Genomic DNA, 13,408 nt, shown 5'->3' with positions numbered 1-13,408 from the left:
ACTGATTTTTGGCCCTGTTTTTTGTTTTTGTTTTTTGCCAGTAAAACACTTTTTTATTACAGTAGTTTTGTAGTCAAGGATTGTAACGTCTTGTCTTTGTTGACCAGGATTGCCTTGGCTAGTCTAGGTCTCTTCTGGTTCCAGATGAATTTTGGGATTGTTTTCTCTAACTCTGTGATATATGCTGTTGGAATTTTGATTGAGATTGCATTGAATCTGTATAACAATTTTGCAAGTATGGCCATTTTCACTATATTGGTTCTTCCTAACCAACAGCATGGGATACCTCTCCATTTTCTTTTCTTTTCTTTTTTTCTTTTTTTTTGTACCGAGGATCAAACTCACAACTTCATGCTTGCCAGGTAGGTGCTTATGTCGCTGAGCTAAATCCCCAGCTACCTCTCTGTTTTCTAATAACCCTCTTCAATCTCCTTTTTCAGAGTACTGAAGTTTTCAGTATAGAGTCTTTTACATCCTTTGTTAGATTGATTCCTAGGTGTTTCTTTTTTTTTTTTTTTTTTTTTTTTTTTGAGTGCTATTGTGAAAGGTGTCATTTTCCTGATGTCTCTCCCCAGGGTTTTTGTTGTTTGTGTGTTGGAAAGCTATTGATTTTAGAGTGTTGACTTTGTATCCAGCTACATTACTGAATTTTTGTATCAACTGTATGAATTTTTTTAGTGGAGTTTTGGGGGTCTTCTGTGTAGAATATAATGTCATCTGTAAATAATGATAAACTTCCTTTCCTATCTCTATTCCTTTTATTTCTCTTGTCTAATTGTTCCAGCTGAAGTTTCTAGAACTATATTGAATAGGAGTGGTGGTAGTGGACATCCTTGTCTTGTTCCTGATTTTAGAGTGAAAGCTTTCAGTTTTGTTTCATTCAGTATGATGTTGGCTGTTGGTTTGTCACAGATGCCTTTTATCAGATTGAGATAAAGACTATCTTCCAATTTTCCTGTATGATTTTTATGATGAATGGGTTCTGGACTTTGTGAAAAACTTTTCTACATCTATTGACATGATCATATGATTTGTGCTCTTGACTCTGTTAATGTATTACATTTATGGGTTTATGTTCGTTGAACCATTCCTGCATCCCTGGGATGAATCCTACTGGATCATGGTGTATAATCTTCTTGATGATTTCCTACCGTCTGTTTGCCAGTGTCTTAAGTGAGAACTTTTGCATTTGTGTTCCTTAAGATTGGCCTTTAGTTCTCTTACTTGAGTCCTCTGGTTTTGGTAACAGGGTAATTCTTGTTTCCAGGAATGAATCTGAAAGTATTGCCTCCCTTTCAATTTCATTAAAGTTTGAGAATTGGTGGTATTAGGTCTTCACTAAATTTCTTGCAGAGTTCAGCAGTGAACCCATCAGGACCTGAGTTTTCTTTATTGATAGGTTTTTAATTACATCTTTGATTTCACTGATTGATAATGGTTTATTTAGGATTTTTATAAATCTTCTTGATTCATCTTTGGTAATTTATATGTATCTAGGAATCTGTCCATTTCTGTATTTTCCATTTTATTAGAATATAAGTTTTCAAAGTAGGTATAGATGATCTTCTGGATTTCTGTAGGATCTGTTGTGATTTCACCTTTTTCATTCTGAATTCTGTGGATTTGAGTCTTTCCTTTTTTTTTTTAAATAAGGTTAGCTAAAGGTTTGTCAATTTTACATAATCTTTCAAAGAACAAACTCTTTGATTCATTGATTCTTTTTTGGGGGAGTGTGCCGGGATTAACTCATGGATTCATTGATTCTTTGTATTGTTTTTTTAGTCTCAAGTGTGTTAATTTCTGCTCTGGTCTTTATAATTTTCCCCCTGGTATGAGCTTTTCGCTTAGCCTGCTCTTTTTCTAGAAGTTTGAGGTTCACAATTAAGGTGTTTATGTGTGCTTGCTCTGTTTTCCTGATACAGGTAAGTATTGCTATAAATTTTCTTCTGACTGCTTTCATTGTGTCCCACAAGTTCTGGTATGTTACACTGTCATTATCATTCAACTGTAATTTCTTTAATTTCATCTATGACCCAACTGGTTGTTTGGTCGGGTCCTATTTCCAGGTGTTCATGAAGTTCTTACGGTTTCTCTTGGCATGCATTTCCAACTTCATTGCACTGTGGTCTGATAGTATGCATGGGATAATTTGAATTCCTTTGCATTTACTTAAGCATTGCCTGTGAGCCAGTATACGGTCTGTTTTGGTGAACATCCTGTGTGCAGCTGAGAAAAATGTGTGTTTTGATGTTGTGGGGTGGAACACTGTATAGATATCTACTAAGTCCTTTTGTTGAAAAGTTTGATTTAGTTCTAATATTTCATTATTGTTATTTTGTCTAGTTGATCTGTGACAATGGGGCATTGAGGTCTTCCAATACAATTGTATTAAGGCTTATTTGATTTTTCATGTGTTAGTATTTATTTTATATAGTTGGGTACACTGGTACTTGTTGCATATATATTTATTATCTATTCCTCTTGGATTCTTCCCTTTATGAGGATGTAATGACCTTCTTTATTGCTCTTAATCAGTGTTGGCTTGAAATTTACTGTCTTCAAATAGAATAGATACCCCTGCTTTTTTCTGTTTTCCTGTTGCATGGAGTATTGTTTTCCTTCCTTTGGCTTTTAGTCTGTGAATTTCTTTCTGAATTGTGTTTCTTGTATGCAGCTTGTTGTTGGATCTTGCTTCTTGACCCATCCGGCCACTCTAAGTTTTTTGATTGATGAATTGAGACTGTTAACATTGATGGTTATAACTGATGCCCATTAACTTATCCATGTCATCTTATTTTCCTGTTGTTGGTTCCTCCCTTCCCCCCTCCATCTAATTATTTGCCTTACCTGGTGGATTCCTTCTGTTAGGGTTCATGGAGCTACTGTCCTGATTATCTCTTTTTAGAATGTCCTTCAAATCAATCCCTGCTACTGAAAAAAAAAAATGTCCTTCATAACATTTTAGGGAGCTGGTTTGATAGTCAAAAATTTCCTGCAATGTTCTTTGTCATGGAAGTATTTTTCCTTCAGTTTTGAAATAGTTTTGCAAGGTACACCAATCCAGGTTGAAAGTTGTTTTGCTTCAGAGCCTGGAGTACTTCACACCAAGCTCTCCTTGACTTGAGTTTGTGCTGAGAAGTCAGCTGTGATTCTGATAGGCTTTTCTTTATAGGTGATTTGTTTCTCTTCTCTAACAGCTTTTAGGATTCTATTCTTGTGTTGAATTTCTGGAATCTTGACCTACGATATGCCTGGATATAGATTTTTTTTCATCATTGCTAAATGGAGTGCTCTATGCCCCATTTATCTGTATATCAGATTTTTCTTTCTCTACCAGCAAAGGTTTGTGTCATGATGTCTGTGAACATTATTTCTAATGTCATTTGTGACTCCAAACAAACTTATTTTTGTCTCATCTAGCAGATGCTGTATTTCTCATTGTTTCTTGTTATATGTGAGAAATCTTTCTTTTCCTGGTTGCTAACTGCATGCCTGTTTTCAGTATGAGATCCTATCCTTACATTGACCTAATCTGCTTTGAATACTTTCAGTGGAGTTTTTAATTCTCCTGGATATCTGCTTGAGTCTGCTTTTGATCTTCCATAATTTTCTTAAGCTTGCCTATTTTTTTGTCTGTGTCTGCTCTATCATTGCTAAGCATGGTGTGTATTTTAGAAATCTCTGTAGTTATCTCTGAGATTAATTTGATTTTTTTCTAGAGCTTCATTGAATTGCTTTGTTATCACTGTAGCGAGGCCTGGTGGGTGGCTTTTGGATTGTCTCACCTCCTTGCTCCCTGGATTTGCCTTTGGTGAACTGGATGTCTGGGGTTACATTTTTGCTTAAGTGTCTTCTCATTTTATTTTCTCACTTTAATTACTAGGATGATGGTTGTAAACTACCTATGATGATTTGCTTGATTGCTACTATTTAGGACACTTAGGTGATGCCTACTTCTCTGAGGTATCTTCCAGATGTAGCTGATTTCTGGGTTTTGAGTCTGTTAGAAGATCTTACCTCTTCAGTTTGTTGGAGATGGAAAGTTGTTTGCCCAGTCTGTGATTCTTTGGCACTGTGCCACAGTATTTTCTATGATCCTTAGTCTCCATCATGGAATACCAGGACCAACAGCTGTTTAGAACAGTTAGGTCAGTTTTGGCTATCGTGGAACCAATAGCATCATACACAGCCTAGAAAATGACAGACTGAGCTAATCCTTAATTTCTTACTTTTAACTGTATATACTAGATTCGTGGTTATCTAAAAGCTAAAACCAGAAAATTATGTGCAGTATGCAGCGATATGTCAATTTATTTCAATTTTGCCCTTAGGGGTTAAAATTTAATATAGTTTAAGGAGAAAATAGAAAAGTGGAAAGAGGAAGAGATTAGAAGTTTGGAAGATCAAGGAGGATCACACTAACTTTGGGAAACTATTGTAGAAGCCTGGAGGGAAAGAGCAAAGGAAGAGATGAAAAGAGGGCCAGGGGTTTAGCTCAGTGGCATAAGCACCTGTTTGGCAAGCACATGGTCATGAGTTTGATCCCTGGTACCAAAAAAAAAAAAAAAAAAAAAAAAGATAAAAGAACCAAACCAAGCCACAGAGGCCAATAACCACATTACACTTATATAAAAATACGATCAAACAAGGCAAAAGAAAGGAAAACAAAACCCAAAAATCAAAGACAGACAAGAGAGGAGGGAGAGGATGGAGAAAGAAGTCTTGCTTCCAGGTCCAGGTTTGTCTCTGCCTTCGAGGTCAGACAGCCTCTGGAGACAGAGACCCGATCTGTGTTGATTTATCTGAGCAGGCAAATGGTAGCTTTTTGGTGGGGTATGGGAACTCTAGTAAGCCTGCACTTTTTGGTAGAGACCAGTCACATTTGGCTCACAGCTTTCTGAGCAACTTGCACAGGCTGAGACCTGCTGGTAGCTACCAGAGGGAGCCAGCCTCACTTCTGAGTTCTGATCTCAAGCTGCCTGTCTCCAGGATGGTTCCAGGGCAATTGTAAGGAGAACCTATACTCACCACTGTGTCACCACAGTCATTCATGCCTGCTGTTGCCCTCCACTCCCATGTCTGTCTGCAGAGGCTCCTGGGGTTGCCAACCATCACTGTCACCGTGGCTATTTGTCCACAGGTTTGAACCACTCTTGTGCAGAGTTCAGTCTAAGTGAGAAGGCATTGCTGGCTGTCTCCTCCATTAGTTTTTCTCCTCTCTAGGGGCTTCAGTTCATGCTTCAGCGTCTTCCTGGGTCCAGGGCACCCATTTTTCTCCTTCTCATTTTCCTTATGTTGCTATGTTCTAGCATCTGGCTGGTGACTCTCAGGTACTTTTTCTGCTGCTTACCACTCTGTGGTTTTCACACTGTTTTAAAACTCTGTTTACTAGTTGATTTGCATTGCCCTCGTGATTAGCTGATGGTTGAACATCATTTCATGTACCTCATGTACCAGTTTTAAGCCTGATTTAGAAAAATGCCTATTTAGGTCCTTGGTACATTTACTAGTTAGATTATTTGGCTGCTTTTGTATTGAGTTGTGTTCCTGGAGTAGTTTTATGATGAACCACTTATTGGTACATGGTTTATATTTTCTTGCATTTCATTGAATGCCTTGTCATTTTGTTAAGTTTTTTAGTTCCCTAAAATTCTTGTTTTTGTTGCCTGTGCTTTTGGTCTCATAGCTAAAAATTCATCACCAAAACCAACATCCTATAAAAGCATTATCTGTTATTTACTGATTTCCAATCCCCAAATTGGTTGTGGCCCTATTTTCTCTATCTTTGTGGTTTTGTGTCTTTGTATGTTTGCCGTAAGAGCCATGGATATGCATCATTCAGATCGCCCTTCCAAACTCCCTAGTGTGGAATGTAGTTGGCTGGCAGCCTCCAACCCTGTACTGATTGAAGCATGTGTGCCAACCTGCCCCTAGGATTTTCCCAGATGCTAGCTGAGCAGGGCAGAGCACAAAGGCATGTCATTTCCACAAAACGCTCAACACTGCTCAAAGCAGCCTCTGCCTAAGGAGTCTGTTGGACTGACAGTGCTTTGTCTCAGAGCCGTGCTGCAGTCCGGGTGTTTTCTAATTTACCTCTCTTTTCACAGAGGTAATCTGAAGGTCTCTGTACTCATGCCTGGTCCCACTCCCCTTTACCTGTGCTCCCTCCAAGAAATACCTGCATATCTAGTTTTCTTTTGGTATCTGCTTCTTTGAGGGCCTGCAACTGTCACCCACCATTTTGGAGAAGAGGTGACAGTAAAAGTATAGCTCACTGTCTTAATTCAGAAATCACTGTTAAGTTTTTGGTTCTTCAAAGATTACAAATTTCAAGTATCACCACATAATGAGGTAATCAATCACTTCCAACACAGAGATATCTGGCAGTTTATTTACTTGTTTGATGTACTGAAACATAAAATATTCCATCAAATTACCTGGGAAAATCCAGGTAGCAGTAACATATAACATGTCCATTTCATTAAGGGTCTCACATCAGTCATAAAAGGCCACAGATCAATATTCATACATATGTATGTGTGTGTGTGTGTGTGTGATTATGTTTCTTAAGCCTTTTAAGTGAAGTCTACTTTCGGTACTTTCGTGTGCTGAGGTAATAACTTTCCTCAATGTGACTGCATAGTATGTAAGGTTAAGTTTGAATATTACATGAGGTCTCAAGTCACTTCTTCAATCCTATTCGAACTTTGAGCCAAAGCAACATATTAGACATATCTTCATGTCCATGAATATGAATGTAGAGGAAAAAGTCTAAGGTAAATGCTGACGGAGTCACTTGGAGAAATGGGCACTAACAGTCTGCAGCCATTGGTAATACAGAAACATACAAAGTCTTCATATTCAAAGTCTTCACAGGGATATCTTCTGTAACTTCTAGAATGGGAACAAAGTTTAAAATCATTAACTATTATGAGTAAATATTTTAAAAATGTTAACTGCTCGTGTAAGGATTTTTGCCTCACTGTAAGAAAGGCCTGACCTTCATCCTAGATCCTAGGGAACCCTCTCAATCTTGGGTGTTTCCTGCTAGGAATGCCTTTGTTTCTCAGGGTGAGCATTTTTACTACATGCCATAGTTCACACCAGTGAGATCACTCAAACAGAGGCCAGTTGTGCCAGCAAGAAGGCAATGATATCTACATAATGAAATCTCCATAAAAATGCTAGACACCAGGTTCCACCCAGTGAGCTTTCTGGTTGGAGATACTATGTGCTGTAACATTATTACAGATGGAAGGAGGTAACACTGACCATGACTCCATGGGAAGAGAATAACCTGAATCCCCTTTCTTCAAGCCCTTCCTAAATTTTGCAAGATTTTTTTTTTTGGGGGGGGGTCTGGTTGTAATTTGTATCTTCCTCCTGTAATAAATCTGAGGATAATTACCTTCAGGGAATCTCTAAGTCCTAATAGATCACTGAACCCAGTGCGGTCTGGAGAAACCCTGAAGTTGAGTTTGGCACCGTGATGGTGGTCCTAGATAGAGCCTCTGTTCTGAGTTGAAAGTTAATTTCTTGCAGTTGGAGTTAAAAATTTTGGGCAGACTACTGGAAAATTCCAAGGATTATGCCCTCACCTCACAGCATGGCTATGCTGGGTACTGCTCAAGATAATTTTCCCCATAAACCTATTTTCTATGCCTAGAAGCATAGGAATGGCACAGAAGCAGTGTCAATCCAGTAGCCTAGGCATGTAGTTACTAAATAGAAATCCCTGTTAGTATACAACAGCTATTTCCAGATATGGGCAAGGAGAAGTACATGATAAGCCTGAGACACGTTGCTGCCCTTGAAAGCTGGATTGCCAAAGACTAAAGGGATCGTGGCCCAGAATACAGGATCCAATATGGCCAACATGCGAACTCTGCACATTCTGTAGTATTACAGAAATATAGCTAAGCAAAAGATGCTGACTATGTAAAATTTTTTAAAAGGTGGGGATTTTCAAAAGGTTATTTGCTGCCTGTGGGACATTTTGGTCCTAGTCAAGTCTGAATTTGAAGGCAAAGGACCAGCTTTCCTCTAACAGGTCTTGTCCTAGTAGAAAAGAGCTGTATGTCAAAATACTCTCCCAGCTGCCTGCTCCTTAATGATAACAACTACAGGATCTGGAGATGAAGCTCAAATAAAAAGCAAGAATACATCGCAGAGTTTCCTAAACTATCAGCATTTGTGGTCTTTTCCTAATTTATCAAATTACTAATACTTTATGGAAGACAACTCTGAAAGGAAATTTAAAATGAAAATCAGAAAAAAAAAACGCGAGACTATAAAAAGTTCCAGTTTTGTGATAATCTTGGGTAAGTCACTCTTCATTATGTTACCTTTTAAATTGTCTAATTTAACCTGAGTAAAAAGAACATATTAAGAAATTATAGGGGGCCGGAGATACAGTTCAGTGGCACAGTGCCTGCTGGCAAGTGTAAAGTCATGAGTTCAATCCCTGATACCACCAGAAAAAGGTATAGGTAAGGCCAGGTTATATGACTCATATAAGTGATAGTATAACTATTTGAGTCACACAGATACGATTCTAACCTTGATTCACCATTTCCCTGCATTTGCACAGAACAACAGAGAGGACATTCCCTTAGCCATATTATAGGAGCTATTTTAATGCAGAAATTTTAAAAACTTTATTTCTATCACTAAGCATATTTCTGACTGCTCAAAGATGCAACCGGGAGATACAGCCTGTTCCCATGGTCAGAAAGTTACAAACTTGATGAGCTTGGACACTCCAGGTGCCAACTGCAAGGTATGTGTAGCTTAGCTAGGAAGAAATGCTTCTCTTGCTTCCAAGTCCCAGAAAGTTAACTGCTTCAAGGATACCTCTGCCCAGTCTCAAACAATCCTAGATTCTTTCTCTATGTTGTACAATAACCTCATTTAATTGCTGTTTCTGTAAGAGTACATTCTGCATAAGATGCTAGCAAAAGGGTACATTTGGTTTTTTTTTTTTTTTTTTTGGTCTTTTTCGTTTTTATCGGTACCGGGGATCGAACTCACGACTGGCTGCTTGCAAGGCAGGCGCTTATGCCGCTGAGCTAAATCCCCAGCCCCCAAAAGGGTACATTTGAATAGAGAGCCCTTCACCACAGGGGAAGAAATGTAGGAGGTTTAATAATGGCCTTTTAGGTAAGCTGGGTGTGGTGGCGCAGGCCTGTAATCCTAGCACTTGGGAAGGCTGAGGCAGCAGGATTGTTCCAAGTGCAAAACCAACCTGGGCTACAAAGCGAGCTCAAGGCCAGCCTGCGCTGCACAGTGAGACCCTGTCTCAAAAAGAAAAAAAAAAGTGTCCTTTCAAAATACACCTTCTAAAGTCCCAGAAGCTGAGAATATAACCCTATTTGGAAAAAGAGGAACTAGAAGAGAAAAAAGCAACCAGCCCACAGAAACAGAAACTTGGAGACACCAGAGGCTGGAAGAAGCGAAGAGGGATCGGTTTGTTCCTGGACTTCTTGGAGTATGCTTTTGCTGATGCCTTGATTTCTGACTTTGGGCCTGCATTTCTGTGAAAGAATAAATTTCTTCTGTGTGGCAGTCTGCTGTAGCAATCTCAGAAGAACAGGAGAGAATGCGCCTCAGTAGCCTTGTTCTGGGGGCAGAGAAAGAGACTGGGGCTGCCAGGTCCCAGGCAGAACAACTTTCTTAACACTTAAGGTCCGAAGTAATTGAGTTGAAACAGGGTCTGGGTTGACAGTGTCCCCCAAGGAATTAGAAAAAAACAAAACTGGGCTTCAAAAGAGATAAAAGTGTGAAACAGATGGGCAAAATGGAAACTAAACAATCCCAAGGCACTATTAGAAATCAGAACACTACAACAACTGGGGAAGAACATAAAAAACAATCTCTGTAGCTGGGCATCTCAGAAAATCAAAGGCAAAAGAGAAATCTGAAAAGCTATAGGAAAAGAAACACAACATCTATAGAGGGACAAAGATCAGCCACAGTAACACAATAACAAACAGGAAAACACGGTGAGACCCGGTAGGGCCTGTGTAGAGCACATCTCCTCAGAGCTGCACACGGAGATCACAGAATGAGTCAGAGGCAGCTTTGGAAAGGACACCACCTGGCAGCTGTGTATGGCAGTTGATGCCCCGGCTCAAGAGTCCATATGGCCCAGGCTACAGGGTTTCATTTAAAAACAAAAAAATGTAAAAAAGATTTGAAGTTGGGGTGCAATGAAGAATAGTGACAACCACAAAACATCCCACAAAGGGAAGCTGTTTGGAGCAATGATTACAGGGTTGCAAGGGAAAAGTCAACATGTGGGCGAAACCCTACGGATCAGGAGGGCAGGGCCAGGATGCAACAGGCTGACACCCTGGAGGCCAGAAACTGTGCTGCTGCCACACATGTCCCAAAGTCACTCTGACTGATGGATCCCTGGATGTCCAGGGTTCACACTGTCATGTGACGCAGTAAGAAAATGCATGTGAGCACACCTTAAAAAAGGAGGTAAATGATTGTCGTGTTGATTTATTTACTATTTTTTTGGTATTGCAGATTGAGCCCAGGTCCTCTCACTGAGCTAGAACGCAAGTTTTTAAAAACTTTTTGCTTGATACAGTATCTTGTTTAGTTGCCCGGGCTGCCCTTGAACTTGTGATCCTCCTGTCTCAAATAGTCTCCCAAATAACTGTGATGACAGTTAAATACCTCTATACCTGGCTTATGTTTAATTTTTTTGGTACTGGAGATTGAGCGCAAAGCCTTATGTATGCCATTCAGCCTGTATCTCAGTCCTTGTTAGTTTTTACTTTGAGACAGTGTCATTAAGTTGCCCAAGCTGGCTTGATTTCCTGATCCTCCTGCCTCAGCCTCCCAAGAAGCTGGACTGCAGGCATGTACTTGCGGGCCTGACATGAAGTCAGATGTAAGGGCCCTTCAGACTGGTATACTACAACAGTGAGAGGATGCTGATCCTTGGGACAAGAGTAACTTTAGGGTCAGTAAATACGCTGTTACCCAGACCAGCCATATAATAGGTTATTTCCAAGGCAAAAATTACTGTTTTAGTTATTACTTAGAAATAAACTATTCTATGATTTTTTGGTGAAAAATAAAAGCACCATAGCTCAAAACAGTCTAAACATGGTTCATGACACCAGCGTTAAGTTTCAATTCGATAAAGGCGTAAAACCTTATGGCCCCAAACCCTCTTACCTTGGGTTTGAGTCTCATTCAGAAACAGCTTCAGCTTCCTGCTGCGAAGGCCAAACACCTTCGCTGCTTCATGCAAAAGACCTTGGTGGGTGAGTCCATTCTGCCCCAGTGGGTTTTCCAACAGCAGAGTGCCCACTGTGCCCACTACACACTCTGTGGGGAAAGCAGAAGCCAGGTCACTTCCCGAGCACTCAGCTGCCTGGCAGAGTCACTTCTCCCAGGCAGCTCTGGACACGGGAGAAAGGTTTGTCAGCTGTAGGTACCGTGTATAAAAAACAGTTCACAGCAGCTGTTGGGGTGGGGCAAGAAACACAGACTTGTACAAATTGGGAAACAATATTCAGTGCAGGCAGGTGAGGAACCCGAGGGCTTCAGAAGAGAAGGTGTACCATGAAGATCATGAATTCATGGGAAAAAACAGGTGTCACTCAATGTGATTAAGGCATGAAAGTAAATTACATTTTCAGAACACTTTTCAAGAACAGTGAGGTAAAATTACAAAATGGGTGTTCTGGCAAGTAATTGAATTGTACATATACTGTTGTCTATGTTTCTATTCGGGCATATTTCATTTCCTGACCTTGCCAGATGAATGCGGTGCTTCCTACCTAGCACACTTTACACTGCTAAAGCGGATGTGAAAAGACCTCCTTCAGCTCACACACTGAACTCACACACACACACAACTCCCCTCATGGGAGGAAGACGCACCCGTACCTTGGGGCTCTGCGTTGAGCAGCTGCAGGTTTATGTACCGACAGAGCAGGGGACCTGGGCTGCCGGCCGGGGCAGGAGCTGCGCCTGCTGTCACACACAGCGTCCTTCCGCTGAGACTCAGCAAATCTGTTTGGTTTTGTATTTCTAAAAACAACAATTCTGAAGTCATTCACTTTTCCTTACCTCACGACTAAAATAGCATGTCTTTTTTTTTTTTTTTTTCACAGTAATGTTTTCCATTGAATTCGTCAAAGCACACTACCAGGGGCTAGAGATTTAGCTCAGCGGCATAAGTGCCTGCCTTGCAGGCAGGCAGTCGTGAGTTCAATCCCCGGTACTGATAAAAAGGAAAAAGACAAAAAAAAAAAAAAAAGCACACTACCAGGTGTTAATGAAATTCATAGAGTAGTATGAATCTTGTTTGTTTTTAACGTTAGGTGTTCCATCTAAAGGTTTTGTGTACACTAAGTACTTGTGCTACTTCTGAGCCATGCCACTAGTCCCCGGAACAGCAGAGGTGAAGTAATTGTGTAATACAGTATCCCTACCTCAAAAGATAAAGCATTCCTCCTGTTAATTTTTTCCTAGTTCGTCTTAAAAATTCTCCTTGTATCAGTATCTCAACTTTGACCAATTAAACATTGAAAACAAAGTTGGCAAGTTTTAATTCTTTAAAATTATATGCCAGTGCCTAGATTTATTTCTAAGATTCGGATACTATGTTTAATAAAATTAAGAATCAATAGATAGGGCCAGAGATACAGCTCAGTGGCGCAGTGCTTGCCTGGCAAGCCCAAGGTCCTGAGTTTGATTCCCAGTTCCTCATCACCCCCAAAATCAACAGACAGGTCTCTGAAATCATAACTGACAGAATACGGTGGGTCAGAGCCTGTGTTTGCCACCCACTCATTCCAGGGTCCTCAGCCATATCCCACACAGTGAGGAGACGCTGCGGGGCGGCTTTGCTGAGATGATACTCTGAGAAAAACACAAAGGTTCTGTAGGTATCAGGAAAAGCCCTCACCGTGCACCGCTGGCAAGGGGCTCAGCTGACCTCACTCACACATACCTGTGTCCCCGTGGAAGATGGCCAGCTCTGCAGTGTCAACACCAAAAACGCTACTAACGACACTCTTTAGCTTCAGAAGGTCCAACCGATTATCGCCTTTTGGGTTTTCCAGAAGTAACACGCCACCTAAACAGCCATAGAAATCAGATCTCACTCAGAGAAGTAAAAGCAGCTGTGACTGACTGTTCTCTGCTGCCGTCACCTCGCCGCCACCGCTGTCCAACCAGCGCTGCCTCTTGCTGCCAAGCTCCAGTGGAGGAAGGGGTGAAGTAAGGTGGCTGCTGTCCCACAGCTGCTACAAAGATGATTGTCTGCAAATCCACCCAGGGTAGAGAGCACCTGAAGCAACGGCCGCAGCAGCTCTCATAAGGGCGTGCCCTTGACTGGAGGGGAAAAGAAGTCCTGTAGCCACAGGATGGGACTGTGGCG

General features: G+C 40.7%; 1 protein-coding gene across 3 annotated transcripts in view; it reads right to left on the bottom strand.

Annotated features, from left to right (window-relative positions):
• Positions 1 to 6,363: 6,363 nt before the first annotated feature.
• The window catches only part of Iars1 (isoleucyl-tRNA synthetase 1), a 65,331-nt gene continuing 58,286 nt past the window's right edge, over positions 6,364 to 13,408 (bottom strand). For all 3 annotated transcript variants that reach the window (XM_003468386.5, XM_013150670.3, XM_023564369.2), the window contains 4 exons: positions 12,980 to 13,105; positions 11,911 to 12,054; positions 11,194 to 11,346; positions 6,364 to 6,894 (listed from right to left, as the gene is read on the bottom strand). In XM_003468386.5, coding sequence (XP_003468434.3) covers positions 6,812 to 6,894; positions 11,194 to 11,346; positions 11,911 to 12,054; positions 12,980 to 13,105 — 506 coding nt within the window. In that variant the 3' untranslated portion in view covers positions 6,364 to 6,811. The remainder of the gene's footprint in view (positions 6,895 to 11,193; positions 11,347 to 11,910; positions 12,055 to 12,979; positions 13,106 to 13,408) is intronic.

This window comes from Cavia porcellus, unplaced genomic scaffold, assembly GCF_034190915.1.
Source record: "Cavia porcellus strain 051 isolate PalLab524CR breed Dunkin Hartley unplaced genomic scaffold, mCavPor4.1 scaffold_17, whole genome shotgun sequence".
NCBI classification, from domain to species: domain Eukaryota; kingdom Metazoa; phylum Chordata; class Mammalia; order Rodentia; family Caviidae; genus Cavia; species Cavia porcellus.
This window is presented reverse-complemented; position numbering and strand designations above follow the sequence as displayed.